This window comes from Amphibalanus amphitrite, unplaced genomic scaffold (assembly GCF_019059575.1).
Source record: "Amphibalanus amphitrite isolate SeventyFive unplaced genomic scaffold, NRLGWU_Aamphi_draft 000636F_arrow, whole genome shotgun sequence".
NCBI lineage: Eukaryota > Metazoa > Arthropoda > Thecostraca > Balanomorpha > Balanidae > Amphibalanus > Amphibalanus amphitrite.
In genome coordinates this window covers 85214-105399 of record NW_024882130.1, presented here as the reverse complement: position 1 = coordinate 105399, position 20186 = coordinate 85214, and the positions used below count along the sequence as shown (strand labels likewise).

Genomic DNA, 20186 nt, shown 5'->3' with positions numbered 1-20186 from the left:
AATTTTCATGCATTTTGCCCCACTAGTAGCTGGGCTGGAATATCTTTGTCTCAGACGGTATGCTCGGGGCAAAGTGTCCAGCTCCGAATTGGCCATAAGTTGTTTCCATCTGGACAACAAACGTTATTGCTATTGAAATATATCGTCATGCATTCATGTCGGCCACTTTTCGGTTCCGTAAGTTGCCAAAATAATGCAAAAATGTTTTTCATGAATGTCCTTTTTTTGCTTACCTACAGATGGGAAGATCGCAGAAACGTTCATCCTCGTTTAAACCTTGTCACAATCAAATATCCTATAGTCGCACATGAGGCAACTATTCTGTTTCTCATATCGGGACTTAGAGTTCGCCGGTGGCCGCTTTGCCCCGGGGTGTGGTGCAAATTGGCCAACATGCATTGGTTCAAAGTTTTGCCAATATCTCCCATATGTGAACGACTTTGGAAATGAAACGCAGTTGAAATAAAAGGCAATGTTATAGGGATCACATTGGTATATAAAGAATCTTTCCAGAGACCGGTCCAAGCCGGTCCCGTAGCTCAGTTGGTTAGAGCGTTGGACTCCGCGTGGTGAGAGCACGCGTTCCCGGTTATAACAGTCCGGGTTCGAAGCGCGACGGGCGATCGACATTTATGGGCCTCCTGACAGGTATGGTTGCGGTTGGTGGCAGGCCGTAGCCAGGCGAAGTCAGCGAGGGGACCGGCCGTGCGCGGCTTTGTGCGCACGTTAAACTTTGTACTCTAAATTCTGCCATAGAATCGGAATTGCGCGATCGGAGGGTAGAGGGCAGGGTCATCGCAACAAGCTTCGCTTAGCGGTGGTTCTGTCCTTGTGAATCCTTCCCATCAAAAGGTTCGGACAAAATTTATAAAAAAGAGGCGGATCTAGCTCAGAGTTTTTTTTTGGGGGGGGGGGGGCAAACCATAACAATTTATCGATTCTTTCCATGCCTCGTCCATAGGCGTAATGTTAAAATTATGCCGTTTGGGGGGGGGGGGCAAATGCCCATTTTGCCCCCCCTGGATCCGCCACTGAATCTTTCCACCTTTTAAAAATGAAGTATCAGCATCGTAAGAAGCGTTAGGGTGGCCACTTTGCCCCCATCTCCCCTAGTTACATCTACAAAGTCTTGCAAGTCCTGACTAAACAACTGATCCAAACCTACACCATTATAGCTGGGTTTATGAAGACTAAAAGCCTTGAGTACCTAGTTATGTGTCGAGTTTGCTTTCACCCTGATCAAAGTGTTTTTAGTGAAACTCATAATGCATTCTCACAAACCAAAGGAAAAATAACTTTTTTACTGCTACTCATATTTATTGAAGCTGCTATGTTGATTTTGATTAAGTTTAATTAATTATGAATGAGATGACAAAAGACTGCATAAAAACACTTGAAACATCCCGAGGAGTGCAGTATAGATCGTGTTACTCAACATAGTGTATCGCGTTACTTTACATACGTGTTACATCACATAGATCGTGTTACTTTGCATCGTGAATGGTGAGGATGTCTAGAAACAGTAAGTTTTTACTTTTATTCCATTACATTTTGCAATGAGCAAAAAATCTACATTTTAAAAGAATTGCACAATCCCTCATTTGTGACACAAAAATGCCAACAATGTTGCCAGCATATGCCAAGGTGCATATAATCTTCTCTTGGAAGAACGGGTTCGGAATTTCGCCTGGCCGAGTCAATACTGGTGGGTGATAATTATAGCACTAACCTGCCACTCTGAGCGGTCAGCTGGTGTAATTACCGCTAACTCAGTTAGTGGTGTTCACGATGCAAATTGACTCAAAGGAGCCGACAGCCTGCGGCCAGCGACAACCACAGCCCGGCAGACGCTTCATTGGCTCGTCAGCATAATTTGGGAGCCCGTTTTAGCCCAGTGAATACCGAACTGCGCTCAGCGCGCGGGGAAGATACGCTGCACACGTACCGACAGAGCCACCCACAACCGTACAGAACTTATATATAATATAATAAAAAGACGACCTTCGTGACCGGCACGGCCGTAAATAACTACTGCTGACGTAATGGACGCAAATTTAGTAGCCTGCTCTCATAATCCAATGGCTTTGCTTTTCAACACATCATTGCGGATTTTCAACACAATTTTCAATACTTTTTCAACGCAACTTCTGTGGACGTAATGGACGCACAACACATTTTTCAACACATTTTCAACACAACTACTGCGGACGTAATGGACACACATTTCGCGGCCTGCTCTCATAATCCAATAGCTTTGCTTTTCAACACATCATTGCGGATTTTCAGCACAATTTTCAATACTTTTTCAACACAACTACTGCGGACGTAATGGACGCACAACACATTTTTCAGCACATTTTCAGCACAGCTACTGCGGAAGTAAGTAATCTCATAATCCAATGGCTTTGTTTTTCAGCACATCATTTTGTGTAATCACATAAATAACTGGAACTCAATTTCAACGCTAATTGTGTGCATAATCAGATGACCATTAATAGCTTTAATCAACTAATCTCCCTGTTGATTGACAAAACAAAATATTAAGATTTTTAAATGTAACCGCTAAAAATGTGAAGAAATTGGTAGCTAAAGCTTGTGCAAACACTAAACAATCAACATGCTTCGGAGGTATCCAGCAAATGATTTACATGGTTTACTTTCAGTATTGTCCGAGTATGATTATGAATGTCCTCCGCATAACGTTTTTTTTTTTTGTAGAGAGGTGGTCAGCCGTCAGTTCCAGCTTCCTCACTCTCACATGCTGAAACTGTCAAGCATATGGGAAATCTATGCCGATATACGCCTTCGTGGAGGACTGTTATTACCCATTAGCTCCTAATAAAACCTAGTAAATGTTCATATATCCAAAACCAGGTGTTTTATTACTCTACAGTTATTCTTGTAACATTTTGCCACAGACTACTAAAACAAGTTTATAAAAATTAGGCAGAAACTTACAGGATGACATTTTGTATTTCTGTCACTGGTTCTGACGGAGTTGTCTTATAACGCAAAGTAATTGAAACGGTAAACCACTCCACTATTATTAATTTTCTTTTATGTTTCAAATTGATCCATTTGGACGCCTGAATAGACAGCATGTGAATATTTGCATAAAATAGCTACATTTTTCCAATGAATGTTTATCAGAATTGCAAACAAGCTTCCAAATTGCACCGCCTTCAGGTCGTCCATTATAGTCTGGGAAATTGTAAACCAGATCACTCGCCGGTGCCGACATGCAGTGGCACCTGAGATCATCTCAAGGTGCGAATATATCAGTAGATAAATATCTACAAATCGCTGCCAATCGCCGCTAAGTGGTTCTGTTTAATTAGTCTGTCGGCTGGCGGCGGCCGGCGGCGCGGTGCCGGCGGCCGGTGGCCAGGCCGGTGGCACGGTGCTCACACCTGCTCCTTGGCGGCTCGTGCCGACCGAAAGGGGCGGGACGGCCACGCTAATGAGCTGGCGAGAGGCTGTCGGAGGACGGCCACGATCGGAGCCGACAGATTTGTGGAACTGAGCTCTCCGTTTCGACAGCGCCGCCGTCCTAATAGAGTCATTTCGACCGGTACTGGGAACGTGTGCGCCTCGAGAGGCCGACGTTATGGGACCTAATGATAGAGGCTCCATCTGTGAATGTGCTAAGTTGTGTTAGTATTCGCAAAAATCTGCAAATGGGGGATGTTGCGATGCATCTGGTTCTTATTAGTTATTCATGGGTCATTTGGCGAGCCTCTGCGGTTAGACCGGTGCAAGAAACGACGCTGCTGAATGCTGCTCGGCGATTTAACATTCCCTTGTGTTTTCCCACTTATTGAGGCTCCGGTTCCTTGGGTTCAGCCGAGACCGAAGCTTACGGAAAGTGCAAACCATTTTTATCCAGATCAAGAACAAGTATCACTCCTTGGCTAGAAACACGGAATTCTCTCCTCAGTAACCGAAGGTTTGTTGTCAATAGCTAACCCTATTAGTGGCAGGCTCCTGGAGTACCCCTATTAGTGGCAGGGGGGGCTGTTTACGACCCCCCCTTGATATCTCGAGATCTAACGGGCCGATTTTCAAAATTCAAACGGCATTCGATTTCGCTCAACAAGATCTACATTTCTAAAAAAATGTCAATAGGGGGTAGAGGGGGGTAAAAACGGGCAAATTGCAGATACATTTTAGACTGTTTATCACGGCCAGGTTTCTGAACCAATCTTAACGCAACTTTTGCCGATCGATAGAGAATGAACCAGGAATTCACATGGATCCTAAAAATATGCATTTTCAAAAATCATAGGCGGATACAGATAATTGAGATTGGGGGTACACAAAAAGTAAAGTAAATAAGGTTTTTGTTGGTACTGTTTCTAAAAAGGGTGGCAATGGTCTTGTTATGTTACAATTTTCTTATGAGAGAACGACTAAAATTGTATTGGTCATGCATAGGCGGTGTCAGGGCACCTATGTTGGGAGGTAAAAAATAACCCCCCTTTTTGGACGCCTGGATCCGCCTATTATAGCAAAACGTGTCAAAAGAGGATGCACAATAACTTTGTATATGTTATCACATGATACCTTTCATTCACTGTTCGTAAAACTGGTGCAGCATCGTGATCTTCGCCCAAATGACTCGCTTCACGAATAGGACCCCCAATTCCCAGTGCTCTGGAGCCGCCCCTGGTAAAGTTATGAACTTGAAATTTTCAGGGAATGTGCCCAATTTAGTTTTAGGAAAAGTCAGAAAATTTCAGCATCGTAGCTTCAACGGTTTCGGAGATATTCCCGAAAAACCTGAGGGGTGGATAAAAACAACCCCCCTGCCACTAATAGCCCCCGGTTAACCCGCGCCCCGTTGGGCTCTGCCGAGCAACGCGCCCCGTTGGGGGGGGGGGGCATTTTGGCCCCTAAGATCTCGAGAACCACGCAACCTAGCGACAAGCGGCAAACGGTGTTGGATAGCCCTATCAGGGAACTACCTTGTGACCCAATTTTATTGACCTAGGTCAAACCGATGACGTCACAGGTCAGGTCAAAGGTCCAGTTTTCACCGTTTACAGGCATTTCAAGAAATGCGTTGTAAAATCGAGTAAAATGCATTTCATTGAAAATCATCGATGGGGAAATGTTCTTCAAACACATATTTTGCTATTTGAGGTCACTGATACCAGGTCAGGTCACAGAGGTCAGGTCACTGGGGGGTCACAATATGAAAGTGTCGTGTGATGCATGTTTTATGGTCCATTTTACATGACAAATGCGATTATGTGGGTCAGGCAGCCTTTGGGGCCAGATTAGGTCACGTTTTGGTCAAGTTCAGGTCAAGGTCAGGTCAAGGTCAGGTCAAATTAGGTCAAATTTAAAAATGATATTTTTGCATAAAATGGGTATCGAATCGATGCAGCTCGTCACGGGGAGTTCAATGGTGGTCTTTGTTTTGCCGTACGTGGTCTAGAATCGCTAAAAATTGAGTTCAACAATTTGACGTCATCATTTTTGAACAGTTTTTTCGCTGTAACTTGGCCAAAAAACGAGATATCGATCCGAAATTTGGTATGTTTATAGAAGAGCGCAGGGACTATCACATATTTTCCAGTTTTTTCGAAATTCGGAATTTTGTTATTTTTTTTCTAAGTTTTTCTAAGAAACTCAATTTTTTAATTTTTTGGGGGTCAAAAACCCACAATTTTTGTAAATCCGAGATAGCAGTTTTGTAGCGCCGCTTTTTGTCTACTAGACCATATAAAGAACTTTGAAATTGCTTGGTAACTGTAGATTTGGTGAGCGTTTCAAGATTGCATGTTTTTTGCTCATTTTTGCTCGAACATGACCTCAGTTTGACCTCAATAACTTCTGACCTAAGGTGACCTAAGACTTGAAATTTTGTGTGAAGGTGTCAAATTGATGCCCGGGAAGGTACTGAAAATTTGGCGGCGCTGCGCGCCGCCGTTTTTCTTGCTATTCAGGAAAAACCACAGGGGGGCCAAAATGGCCCCCCAACGGGGCGAGGGTTTAAAACACTATTCTTTAGAATTGTGTTTTTCTATTGAAAAACAAAATCTGAGTTCCCTGACAATTTGGCAAAAGCTGCCTGAGATAAGCAAGATGGAAGTTCATAACTAATTGGAACTCTCTTGGAAGCTAATGACCATTAATTTCCCAGAACGAGGCATCTGAGTTTCTTCGTGGACGCGTAAAATTTATTTCCTGAAATAGCGTGAGAAAGGGCACATACTCAATATTTTGACATTATGCAACGCCTTGTTAACCTTAATTTGCAGGTAAATATCATTTTGCATTCTCCATGCACCGCTGAAATAACTGAGGGTCAACTCAGTTTTTGAACAGGCTTGGGCATTTCATACACGCTTGGACTTTTAAAGTAAATGTCAGCAGAGCTATTCCGGAAGGTGAAGATTGGCATCAGCTCGTTATAAAGCCTACATGCTGTATACAGAATTATTTGCATGCCTATATAGCATGGGTACAGAGTAACTACAGACACTACTGGTATCTGCGGTACAGGCTGTTGATCACGGGTCGTACTCAGCTCACGATGACTCCTAGTGAAAATGTCATTATCCAATATGTTGTCAGAAAAATGTTAGCATACATTATGTATTCTTCCAAAAGTGACACTCATATAGATTTCCCGTTATGCATGGGTAAATTATGCCAAACATTGTAATAGTAAATTTTGATGTGCCAATTACCATGCGTCATCTTCCTATGCCCTGTCTTGCTGCAAGTTTCAGCAGCCTCAGTCCCCTCCCCCCCCCCCCCCCCTGCGTCGGCACGCCGCGACACCAGTCTGCCGTCACTCTCAGACAGTCTGCATATTTTATTTTGACATTTGCGGTCTGTTATTCTGAAAATTCGGCATCCATCGGTGATACACGCTGGTTAGACGGACCAGCCGCCTGTGAAGATTAGAGACGCCGCCGGACTGGGGCGCACCGACCACAGACACACGCCGATGCTGCCCCCTCCCCCTTCCCCCCCCCCCCCCTGCGTCGGCACGCCGCGACACCAGCTGCCCAGAAATCCCCGTCGATGGCAGGTGGTGACGAGTCCGATCAGAACTGGTCGGCCGGCCACCGCGGTCGGCTCAACTCGGAGCTTTCCAGAGCCAGTGATCAGTGATTGAGCGTCCCGTGTACCGGCCGGAGGAGACATTGCGCAAAACAGTGGCACTTAAACGGTACTAATATTGATTAAAGACTATTAATTAGAAGGATTAGTTCGCTATAGCTTGTTGAGGACTATCGTGTTCGGATGGTGATCAATTACAAGTTGCAGTGTGACACTAATATATTGTTAGCAAGACTGCGAACAGCGAGCGAGGCGCTGCCGGGGCTGAATAAGAAAGGAATGCAACGCGCGCGATGCAACAAGGAAATGTGACACCCCAGTGCAAGTGTAAAGCGCAGATCATGAAATCTACATCTCGGTCGCGGAATCTCATGAAGTTTAGAGTTCATGAGCATCCATGTAAACGTGCACATCGCACACAGTCAGTCCGACGCACTGGCCTTAAGAAACTGCGGCTACACTCAGTGAACCACAGACTTGTTCCTGTCATGTCAGGAGTTTGACGCATCGTGCACACCGCACTGGATGTGAGCAGGGATCGAAACAGGTCACAACCTCCAGTGTCCCATTCTTCAAAAGTACCTACAAACTGAAGTTCAGGACGGAAATGCCATTTAAATCACCACTTAACGAAGATAAAGAGGAATTTAACAAATGAAAGCAACAGAAGAGAGAGGGAAGGCAAATTTTAATCAAATTCCAAAGTGAACATAGCATCAAATCCCTCTTTCCCACTACTTCAAAACAGCATTTTCGATCTTGAGAGATAACTTTGGGCTGCATATTTTGCCTTCCGAGACTAAAGAACGTTGTATGTGCGATGTCTGCAAACGTGCAACGGGCTTGTTGCATAAACATTAATCTGTTCTGATGAGCACATGCATCGTAAGTACGGCGAACACACCACTAAAACGCCAGTCGAGCTCTCCGCGGCACGTGCTCGTTCGTTACGACAGACACAACCCGATCTGCGGAGAAGTATGTTCAAGCATGTGTCGATGAGTGTCTAATTCAATAGTTAGGGACCTAAGAAGCCCGCTGATGGATAACCACCGAGCAGTGACCATTTTTGGTTGTGCTTATCTCAAATATGTGGTTTTAGCTACCTCGCAATGCTGTTTATTTGGGACAGCACGTTTGGCAACAGGCATTCGATCTTTGTTTCGCTTATGTTAACGAGCACGGTCGTGCTACAATGAAATCGTGCATAGTTTTCGCTGGTTTCATTAGTCTTGCAAAGACGAGTCAGAATCTCTTGCAGTTGATCTTATTGCAAAATGGTGTTAGCGGAACATGGCTTCTACACATTTACAATGAACTATAATGAGAAAGTGCGACAGAACGATAAGTGCAAACTGCGGTAGATGAAAAGATCAGCTCACAATACAACGGTAGCCACTGAGCTTCGGTTTACTGTGGATAACGTTTCAAAAATAGTGACCTAGTGCATGTGGAATTGGAATCATGGAATCAACTATTGCATTCATAGATTAGATCTTATGACAACGGTACAGTAGGAGAAGCGTGGGACCTGCCGACCGCCTTTTGGGACGCTGGTGAGTGGTGGAACATGGGTGGGACCACCACCATGGTCGGCCCCCAAACAGGAACCCTCGCCGCTGCAGGGGGGGGGGGGGGGACAATAGTCCGGTATCCGCGCTGCCGCCAGCTGTCGGATTATGCTGTGACCACCACTGCATACTACACTATCGCGGAGAGGCGACGGCCTCGTCCCGTGTTTCTTTAGCGCGCTCTCACGACCGAAACTTTTGTCCGAGCGTTTTGACTCAATCTCATCATGAAATCAACCATCACCAGTCGACGTCTAGCTTTCCCTTCAGCGATGGCTATTTTTGCTAACTATGTGTACTGCTGAGTTGGCATGAGCGTCAGTGAGGCTAATGACCTGCCTCTGAATTTAACTTGGTAAGCAACTATCTGGAAAGAGATATTCATTGAACAACGCAAATGTATACCAATCAAGTTTTGTTCCAGTTTTGATCTACAGCTTTCAAATTCAATTTATCGTTTAGAGTGGTTTAGTGTGTAAAAATATTCTCAAAATCAATGACATGCCACACTATTTTTGAAACGGTGCCTATTGGGATTGTTTTTTTTTTTCTGGGGTTGACGTAATAGCTTTTTTCACGACGGCTATCTGGTACACATTAAGTTCACATTTGGTGCTGATTTGGTTAAATTAGGTCCATTGTGTTTCTTGGTAGCTGTCAGATAGGTTTACATAATTGCTTATATGCCTGATTTTTTTTTTCTCAAAATACCTACCCCATTATTTTCGATCAAAATGTTTAAAAAAATCATGATATGAAGATATTTGTTGTAAAAGAGATTTTAGTGAGATTTGGTCGAATCAGGTGCATTTCGCCAGCTAGCCCGTCGTGAAAACGGCTAACTATAATCGCATCAATTTTTCCCATTCACAGTGACATGCTTTTTGCATTTGCAAATTTGCAAATACCTATCTAACATTTCAAAAGCCGACTAAGGAATCGGAAATAGCCACGTATGTGCCTAGTTAATAGAGATGTCAATCGGATACCAACTGTTTGGCATACCGATACCAAACCAACGCCAACTTGGTGTTTGGTATTTCAATCCTTTTTTTGTATTTTGTTGGTATTGTGGATCCTCGCTAATGATATAAGAGGCTGAAAAATTTCGCAAAAAGTTGGTATTTCCCTGATATTCTCAACTTGGTTCGGTTTCGATATTTTCCCATTGCTTGGGTTGACATTTGGTTTGGTATCGTTATCCTGATTTTCTGTAATTGACATCACTAGCGCCTAAGTAGCATTTATTTTTGTGTTTGTCTGAAACGCTGCCTGAAAAAGACCTCTTTCTAACAAAGGGCCTTAAACCGCGCCCCACGGGGGGCCTACAGAGACACCCCCCGGTTTTCTGCAACATCTTCTAAACCGCTAAATGTATCAACACCAAACTTTCATTGCCTTTGGAGTTTGGATGCATAATTTTACACCTTGTGTCTGAAGAAAAGAAACAAAAGCGTAGCTACCATAGGTCGGCCGGAAATGAAGTCAGAGTGAGGTCATGTTCGGCCGATTTTGATGCAAAACATTGAACTACGGCAATCACTCTCAAGAGCTCAGCTTTTAAAGCTAGATCCAATTTCTTTGCCTGATAGGACTCAGAATATGCACAATGCTATCCAATTGCTATCTCAGATTTTCAAAACTTTGAACTTTTTCATATAGAAACTCGTAAACGGTAAAGCCCTATCCGTTTACGTGCCCAGCAGGGTTGTGCTCGACTAAAAAAAATTTACCGACTCGACTCATCATTCAACGTCAGAATGCCCTGACTCAACTCTGACTCAAACAAGGAGCTGATTTTTTTCCCTTGACTCGACTCATGACTCAAGCGGCTCAATGAAAATATGAGTTGACTCAAACTTGACTCAAATTTTTTGTTGAGTCAAGTGCGTTGACTCAAAATTGACTCAGATAAAAAAGTTGTTGAGCGGGGGGGGGGGTAAAAAAAAATCCGGCAGCAGGGCCAGACCCAAGTTGTTAAGCGGGGGAGAATGATAAACTTATACTATATATTGTTTCTAGAAAGTTGAGTCAGGTGACTCATGTTCCTAAATGTTTTTGACTCAACTCAATGTCAAAAGTTATTTTACTGACTCAACTCTGACTCAACTCAACACCTTAATATTTTTGTCCGACTCAACTCTGACTCAACTCAACAGCTCAACATTTTGTCCGACTCGACTCAAATCTGACTCATTTGAGTCAGAGTTGAGTCAAATTTCTGACTCGACTCATGAGTCAAGCACAACCCTGGTGCCCAGAGCGTATGTGAAGCGGTCTTAGGCAAAAATTCCGGCAGGCGGCTGTTTTTCTGTTGGTAAAGTTGGCCTCTGATCTTCTTCGCCGGCGGCCAGAGCCCAAAATGTGAACAAGCCAAACCATTGATGATTGTTACTTTGACCTGACCTGTGACGTCATCGGTGACCACGAGGTAAATAAAATTAGGCTTCGCCCGACAGCTTTTGCGTGGCTATTAGACGGCGTTTAGACGGCTATTAGACGGCGAGTTTTGACAATCGGTCCAGTAGTTTCGGAGTTAGGAGGGGGGACTATGAATAGCCACCCCCCCATCTAGGGTGTGTTATAGAAATAACCCAGTGAGGCGTGGATTCAATTTTTCTTTGCTCAGTTTGATTTGTACCATTGTTATAGTGAAACAAGGTAACTATACATCCACATCGCGTACCAGCATAAACTAAGATCGTTATGTAACTTCACTTGGGCTCAACAGAAATAGCATCCTACTACAAAAACAACACTTACCTACATCATAAGCCCGTTTCATCCAAAACATCAATTTTAACATGAATTGCGCATGTTTCTTCGTGTGAAGACACTAATCTGTCCTTTCAAGGCGTTTTGTATGTAGCTACAACGATAATCTGTGAGCTTTATGAGTACAATTGGCGGCCAACACGATTGATAGCGCTGAAGTCATGTTGGTGTCGTTTTTATGACAGATTTGTCTTGCGATAAGTATAGTCGGTATGATCAGCGATCAGTTATCCGACTCTGCAGGCAGTGGACAGGCCATGTTGCAGTCGCCCCACTTTGGCCAAGACCACACGGAGGCGAGACGGAACTAGCATGGTTCGCTGGCTGTTTTTGAGGGACCACCATGCAATGGCAGTGCGCGAAAAATTAGAGCTTTCCCGAGTGAGCAGATGGTGAGATTTGAGGACAAAGTACGGAGATGTGCCTCTTGCGCCTCCCCCAAGCCAATTATATGGGTCTTTAAAAGCTTAAGAATCTCCTACGTCTTTTATGAGCTTTTAGTCAGTCTATCTAGGCTTTTGAGCTTTTCCTTTTCAGCATTGCTGCCTAGAATTTTCAGGTATTCTAAAATGGGTCATTCCAGTTGAACGAAATACGCATCACCAATAGGTATAAAATCTGTTCTTGTGACCCCGTAACCGATGGTCGGCCGTATGACAACCCATCGTTATGGACCAAAGTCAGGTGTCAGTCACCGTATGAAAAAATGCATCCATATTGCGCAACCCGCCGTTTACTCCTGAGACGCCCTAAGATGCGGCTGACCGACTGGCGTGCGGCTCAAAACCAAGATTAGCAAAACCTCAAATGTGGAGAGCGTGCCGGCGGTTTTCGAATTGGATAAGTCAAACAGACGTGTGGCACGTGCCCCGTGGCTAATCCGCTCCGGAGGGAGGCAGGTGTGCTCCAAAGATGGATTGTCATTGGCCAATACTGGGTGGTAGGGGCAGCTGGACTGAGGGCAGGGAAAATGAAAAAGGTATACAGATCTAAGCTTCCTTCGGGGTTACTTGAGGTAAAAGTGAGTAACGGAGGCATTTCTCACGAATTAGATGTAAACGAAGGTTGTGGTAGGTACAGTGCCTTTTTGCGATGGTATTTCACAAATGACTAATTATTTTAATTATAAGTCAATCCTAAGCATAAATCAATCGCAGTTCTTCGAAATAAACAATTTAGCATCTATACCTATGTGATAATAATGAGGATTGGCCCTTAGGTACGTATGCAAATGTTTCTGAAATAAATACCAATCAGAATAGCACACAGTTCTCAGATTACTATGCAGGTATGTCAGTAATGCGCCGGTGTATTAGCTATCACTGCAAACAGAAAAATAATCCTAGAATTCACTTAGAGTGGCGAACTGTCTTTTTAAGATGATGCACCGGCCACCCAAGAAGCGATAATGATTAGGTCTTGTAAAACCAGCACGTTACGACTTACTCAGCTCACAAGAAACTGTGCCAGCACGCGAGGTATGCTGTCGGTATAACACCGCAAGCAACTATCCGCTCTCAATTTCAAACTGGCTTCCGGGAACATTTGTTCAACGGTCCATTCGTGCGCACGCCGCACAGGACGAAGCTCATCGATGACCATTGAGTGGCTGTCGTTCACTTAAGCGGCAAAGGCACGTAACTTCACCAGAGGCCAATGACCTGCAGCGCATAGGGCCAAATCGTGTTGACTGGGCAGTTGCTGCTTTGCAATTGGCTTCAATCTGTTTGGTTTGGTAGACTCTCAGTCGCTCTAAGCAGCGTTTTCTTTCAACATTCTGACCAAATGCTGACAAAGGTACTGTTCAAGATAAGCATTTTTGCACGGAATGACGCTTTTTAAGTCTCACAAGATGAAGTTGTCAGCGAAATTGAACCATTTGTCCAAAGTGACGCTTGACAGCTACACGGTTTGTCACTGCGTGGAGGAACGTTGCATCATTACCTGCTAAAGCGGTACCAATGAACACCGAATTGGCATATAAGACTGCTGTCAATCAAGATATTTAATACCGGTGCTTGCATAAGCCAGATATCGTAAACTGCAAACCAGAGTAACCAGTCATGGGTATGTACAAGGCAGCCTGCGTTGTTGGCTTGTAATTCGGGCACTTAACCCTCGCCCTGGCAGGGTTAAGTGCATCAACCTTAGGGGGGTTGATGCAATCCCCACTAAGGTTTTTCAAAGATAGCGCAAAAACGGCGGCGCGCAGCGCCGCCAAATTTGGCACAGCCATGGGGCAACCTTTTTACATATGACCTGAAAATGTCAGGTCCGGGCGACCTTGGGTCAGGTCACCAGGTCAGAAAAACCGGTGAAAGGTCATGGTCAAATTTCAATTTTCTTTTTGCACCTGTCCAACTCACAGTTTTTGACTGATTTCCTTCAAACTTTCATGATGTGCTTAGCTCACCGAGTTGTATAACATATAGGTCGGGTTTTTTATGTCACTGACCTGAGGTCAGTTAGAGGTCATTACGTCGTAATGTTAAGCCTATGGGAAAATACTAAATTCGGAAAATACTGGAGATATCAGCTTCGTTCTATCACTTTTGTGCTTTGAAACCACAGTACTTAACAGCAGGTTACTTGGTGCTTCTTTGTTTGGTGTACTTATCCATGGGTCAGGTCAAATGAGGTCAACTGAGGTCAACTGACGTTTTTGCCAATAAATTGGCACATAAAAAGTCATGCTGGAAAAGTCATGCTGGATATCAAATGAGTAGCATTCTTGAAATAAGCGCGCTTCCTTGATGCTTTCACTACTGAGTTTATTTATAGAAAGCTGTCTACAAAGCTGACAAAAACTGTTTCATGCGAACTATCATTACCTCAGGTAGACAAAACGTTTGGTACCTACTGCGCGAAATTTTTAATTCATTTATCGTAATAGAAGCCTAAATTCAGTACACAATGGAATTATATGTCAAACGATGCTGGATAATATTCGCTGTTCAGTGTAACTTTTCTCCGAAAGAGGCGAGGTATATTTCCTAATTGACTTTTACATTAAAAAGAGGTCACAAAGTTGACCTGAACCTAGGTCAGAGACGTAGAAAATCCAAAGGTACATTCCATAGGGCATATCACCCCTATCAATTGTCGAAAGAAGCAAAACAATTGTTTACGTTGGGGGACGAGCGAGCAAGCCAGGAGCAAGCATTTGCTTCCTTGGATGAGGTCGTTGGTCAGTCACTGACGAGACGTGACCTGACCAATGAGTATGGGCTGAAACTTTCACGTTATGTGCAAAAAAAAGTACATAGGGTGCTCTATGAGTGGTATGTCCGAGAAAAAAATAGGGAGATGCTTGAACCTCCCCCTCCCCTCCCGCCACCCCGACCTTCATGGCCACTGATGTAAGACCCAGGAATGTGTGGAGCTCTGAAAGTAAAGCGATGGGTAAACGAGGGTGTGGGTAATCCTAAGGTTTTATCAAAGTGTTCAACAACCATATCACATTCGCTTCTGTTCACAGTCTTTAATCATTTCTGCCGATCCATGACACCTTCAAACCCCACTAACACCATCCAAATCAACACCAACACTCACAACAACACTGATAGCCTGCAATCATCAGCGCCATGGGGCTGGCCAGCTAGTTTCCAATAACCGATCCATGTCTCGAGATTCGACCAAATCGCATTATTTGTGCTAAGTTCAGCCTTGGCACCGATTGGTGAATGTCGTTCCTGTCGCGTGCCGTATGGGGTGAGGGGCTGAGGGGATCCTCCGGTTACCTATGTCTGGTTCAACTGCAGCACCCATCGCCACTGGTTTCAGGCCCTCACCCACCAACTGGCCGACGGACTCCGACGCACCGGTCAAACCGTGTTCCTAGCGCAGTCGACACCGGCTTAGACGTGTAATCGGTATCGGCTGCGGTCGAACCGTCTTCAGACGGCAGAACCCCGGCAATCACAGGTGTCGTGTTTCTATGACAACGAACGCTTCAGCGGCGGATCGCGGTGGAATGAAAAATAACTAACGGCTTTAGCGTTCGTGGCACGTATAGTATAGTGATTGCCTCATTGCGGTTTTAGCGTAAAGCCCCGTATTTAGTGGCGTCTTCTGGCTCAGAGTGGTCCCAGCAAATAAACTGCGGATCAGATGCGATACAAAAACGCTGGTCCAGACAAATCGCCGTCAATGCACGCAGGATGCACTGACATCTCGCTTATTCGGCCCTTATTGATAAACATCCCGTTATTCGTCACTTTATAACTATATACCATACTAGAAAATAATGCACCGAAAGTTGGATAACGTTAAGAGTCTTCGATTGCCTAGCTAAAGAGCAGTGATAGATGACAGAAAATAAATGAAAACGAGATATTACGGTGGGTAGTGGTATGCAATTGCAAATCAGCGAGTCGGCTCGTATTGCCTTTCGATTCCAATGATGCATAATCACAGCAATAAGCAAAGCATCGATGGTGTGGAATGATTATATAAGCCTCATAGCAGCACAACATTTCATTGCACGATCGTTTTGGAATAATGAGCACTCTTAATCATTTAATGAGCCACGTTGGTCAGTGCTTGGAATCAAGAAGGCGACGATAGGTAGGTAAGTGACAATGGCAGAATCATGTATCTATTTATCTTTATCTCAAAATCTAAAATTACCCTCACTTATACATGTTGCAATTTATCATTAGTTAGAATTTTAGAACAAACAATAATTTGACGATGTATTCATCATCAATCTTCGATCTGTCAAGAGATCACCATGCAGCATTGACAATGGACTGATGAATACAATTACTGTACGTCACTGCTATTAAAAGATGTGGAGATCAGATAGTGTCCAAATATTCACATTTAATGTCATTTGCATGTAAAACCACAGCTGAGATTATATCTACCACTTATTACAGCACAAATCAAATGCTAGTCATTGACAGTGGCATCGTTTAAAATTCTGTAGCTGCACTGCACCTACTTAATATGATGGTATTCATGCAATCCTTGTGCAATGTTATCAGCCGGTAAAGTCTTTGTACTCTCTGAAATGTGGTATTCCAGGCAAGAACGAATACGTTGTTCTTTATTCCGAAGTGAGGTGAAGTTATGCTGATGCGGCAATGGCTTCATTAAAATAATATGCATAGACATGCAAATATGCAGGATTTAGGCATACATGGTTTCTACTTGACCTGGCACCCATGATTGCAATTTGTGCGCACCATCAAATGGCAGGGGGGGGGGGGCACTCTTATACCGACCACTCTCCCACATATGCACACTCTAAATGGGTTTCTTGCCACAGTGTAACGAAGTGCGTAGGGGCGTTTTAAAAATTGTCGACAAATGTCTCGGTTATTTTTATTGATGCAAACGAAATTATAGCAATTTCTAGGGCAGAAAGTTAGCGACGAGATGACTATAAATGGGTATGGTCAAGGCTAAAAAGGCTATGCTATCGTCATGAAAATCCTGAAAAGCCGTCATGATCATAAAGTAAATGTATTTATTTTATCGTTTTGTCCATGTCTTCTCCAGTAAATTATAAGTAAGCATCTTCGATACAGCGTGCCTTGAGCCATACCACCTCCATAGCGTAGGTGATATTCTGCTCCAGGCCTGGCACAGCCCACTCGGGCCGCTGCAGTGGGTTCGGCTCCGACCAGAACAGGTAGAACCCCAGCTCCTGCAGCGCCAGCAGCGATCGGTAGACCTCCCGGTAGAACGTCACATGCTGCTCCGCCGGCTGGTGGTCCATGAAATGCAGCTCTACTCCTAGTTGTTCTACGTTCTCTGCCAGCACGGAGCGCGCGTCGAGCTCAGCCTGTTGTTGGAACACTGCCCACTCGCCGTCCTCCACATCCAGCTTCAGGTAGTGGATGACACTCTGTCTGTGACCCAGCCGGTCAACCAGCGTCTCCAGAGTTCTAAGCTGTGCGTCAGAGTTCTCTAAGACACCGTCCCGCCCACCGATACCGTACTGGTGAAACGAAACGTCACCGGCGCCAGCCGAGTCGTTTGGAGCGGGGATAGTCGGATCGAATGCGTGCACAGTGCAGCCGAACGCCTCCATATCCCAGTCGAACGACCAGTCGATGCTGATGCCGAACGAGTAGACTAGGCAGCCGTCGGAGGTGAGCAGTGAGAGCTCGGGGTCCAGACAGACGTACTTGTGTCCGTCCACATACGCCGCCGAACGATCTCGGATCTGAATGAACAGAGGGGAGATTACGGCCAGTCTGCTCCGAAATAAATGACACATTGAAAATAGTGCCTACGGGCATCTAAACAAAACGCTAAAAAGCAGCAAAATGATACCTTCCGATGAGGAAAAGTATCAAGTGGGGATCATTCTATACTTAAAGGGACACTCCCACCTTAACATTAGTTTTGAGTTGAGATAGCCAAATTGGTGGCCATGGCCTGCAAATACCGGTTTGGGTACTCACAACATCGACAAACGCTTTAATTCGGAGATATGGAATTTCAAACTTGCAGTTTTCGGATTCTAAGGGGCTAGTGCATTGGTATGCCCCCTTAGAATTTGTGACGTCAGCGGAGATCTAACGATTTTTAAATCTTTTACTAAAACGTTTGGTAGCACGCGGTGGTATATGCTGCTTTGCGCGCAACAAATGCCGCACTTTCAAATAAAGTCGCTAGGAACAGCGGAGATCCCAAAAAGTAAACAAAAGTAAAAGTCTAATATCTTGAAAACCGGTGAATATTTTTCGATGAAATTTGGTGGATATTCGTTTTCACTCTTTCTGAACCGAGCGACATCACTTTCGTGCCAATTCATTAACTTTTTTGAAGGTGGGAGGGTCCCTTTAATTCCCGGGATTTGGGAATAGCCTAAGCATAAAGTAATTGCATGCCCATAACGGAATATAGCCCACTGCGGCTATTTGATACAACCTCTGAAGAGGAAAACTTACGGGAATCCCGCCGAACTTAAGTTTCTTCTGACATGTACGTGGATCCGGCCTGGTGAGATACATCAGCAGGTCGGCCAGCATAGTGTGGTCCTCGGGCGACATCGGAGGCAGCCTTCGCACGGCCATGTCGGGCCGGCAGGGCGACCCCAGTGCTCTGGCGGCGAGATAGAGAGACGGAGAGCTGTAGGTGGCGTGGGGGTTCCATCTACTGGCGGTGAACTTTGCGGTGAACGGTCAGTCACCCGGCGCTTCGGTTCCACGTTCCTCGACGTATTGTATTGACCTAGGAGTAGCTACCTTGGTATGTACCTAAGGTTTGTCCTCCGCGATTTGACATGTGTTGACGAGAAACCCGCTTCATTCTTGAATAAAACATTGGTGATTATGAATAGAATAGGCAATAAACTATTACGAGAAAATAAGGTAAAACGTCTACCTATTATGTTTCGACATTTTTGTATGTATACACCCATGGACCATGGGTCAAGTCATTCGTTGAACTGGGTCTTAAGTCTTAACCCGCGCCCCGTAGGGGGCCGAAACGGCCCCCCTGTCCTTTTCCGTCGATATCTCCTAAACGGCTGGAGATATCGCCACCAAACTTTCAGGACCTCTCCGGGCATCAATTTTACACATTGTGACCACAAATTTATCCAGAGGCTCTGATAGGTTGGCCACAAATGACGTCAGAATGACGTCATGTTCTGTCATTTTCAACCGAAAAAAGACCTTCGCGAGAAGACCTGTCAGGCCTACAACTTTGAAGATACAGAAAAATGATCAGACATACCTAAAAGGTGTAGAATTGACAGGGCTACAAAACTGCTATCTCGGATTTTTGAAGCTTTTGAGTTTTGACCCCCAAAAATCAAAAAAGATTTTTTTATATATTTGCCAAAAAATCCAAAAAGTTTTTTGAGTTAAAAAAAAAACGGAATATAGGTATGTGATAGTACTTAGGTACCGTCTTCTATCTACATACCAAATTTAAGATCAATGCCTCGTTTTTTGGCCAAGTTATAGCGAAAAAAACTGCTCAAAAATGATAACGTCAAATTTTCAAACTCAATTTTTGGCAATTCTAGACATCGTAGAGCAAAACAAAGAAGACCACCATTAGACTCCCCGTGACGAGCTGCATCGAATCGATACCCATTTTATGCAAAAATATCAACTTTGAAATTTGACCTAATTTGACCTGACCTTGACCTGACCTTCACCAAAACGTGACCTAGGCTGGCCCCAAAGGCTGCCTAACCCACATAATCGCATTTGACATGTAAAATGGACCATAAAACATGTATCACACGACACTTTCATATTGTGACCCCCGGTGACCTGACCTCGCTGTGACCTGACCTGGTATCAGTGACCTCAGATAGCAAAGTATGTGTTTGACGAACAATTTACCATCGATGGTTTTCAATAAATTACCAATTTACTCGATTTCACAACACATTTCTTGAAATGCCTGTGAGCGGTGAAAATCTGACCTTTGACCTGACCTGTGACGTCATCGGTTTGACCTAGGTCAATAAAATTTGGTCACAAGGTAAGGTAGTTCCCGGTTGGGGCTATCGAACGCCGTTTGAATTTTGAAAATCGGCCGGTAAATTTCCAAGATCTTAGGGGAGGGGGGGCCGAAACGGCCCCCCCCCACGGGTGGTAGGGTCCGCCGTTTGCCCTACGGGGCGCGAGTTAAATTGTAACACCCTACGAAACAAATATATATAGGTACCTACTGCCGAGTTCCTCAGGAAATCATCAAGCGACATGTAACCGAATGCATACGATAGTAAAATTGTAATTATAATTCTCACCTGGCGCCAGCGTTGGTCGGTGCTGGTCGACGAGTTAG

General features: G+C 44.5%; 1 protein-coding gene across 1 annotated transcript; it reads right to left on the bottom strand.

Moving 5' to 3' along the window:
• Positions 1 to 16876: 16876 nt before the first annotated feature.
• On the bottom strand, positions 16877 to 18527 carry LOC122363710 (methyltransferase-like protein 24). The gene is made up of 2 exons (XM_043333257.1): positions 18329 to 18527; positions 16877 to 17598 (listed from the first exon to the last, which is right to left on the bottom strand). Exons 1-2 carry the CDS (start codon positions 18452 to 18454, stop codon positions 16933 to 16935), a joined length of 792 nt encoding a protein of 263 aa, XP_043189192.1. The 5' UTR covers positions 18455 to 18527; the 3' UTR covers positions 16877 to 16932.
• Between the last annotated feature and the right edge of the window lie 1659 nt (positions 18528 to 20186).

Bases quoted from the DNA above. Each gene is read 5' to 3' on its own strand.
- LOC122363710 (XM_043333257.1), bottom strand. From the start codon at position 18,454: ATGGCCGTGCGAAGGCTGCCTCCGATGTCGCCCGAGGACCACACTATG. The intron at 17,599-18,328 runs GTAAGTTTTCCT...CTGTTCATTCAG, and splicing joins TTAAGTTCGGCGGGATTCCC to ATCCGAGATCGTTCGGCGGC.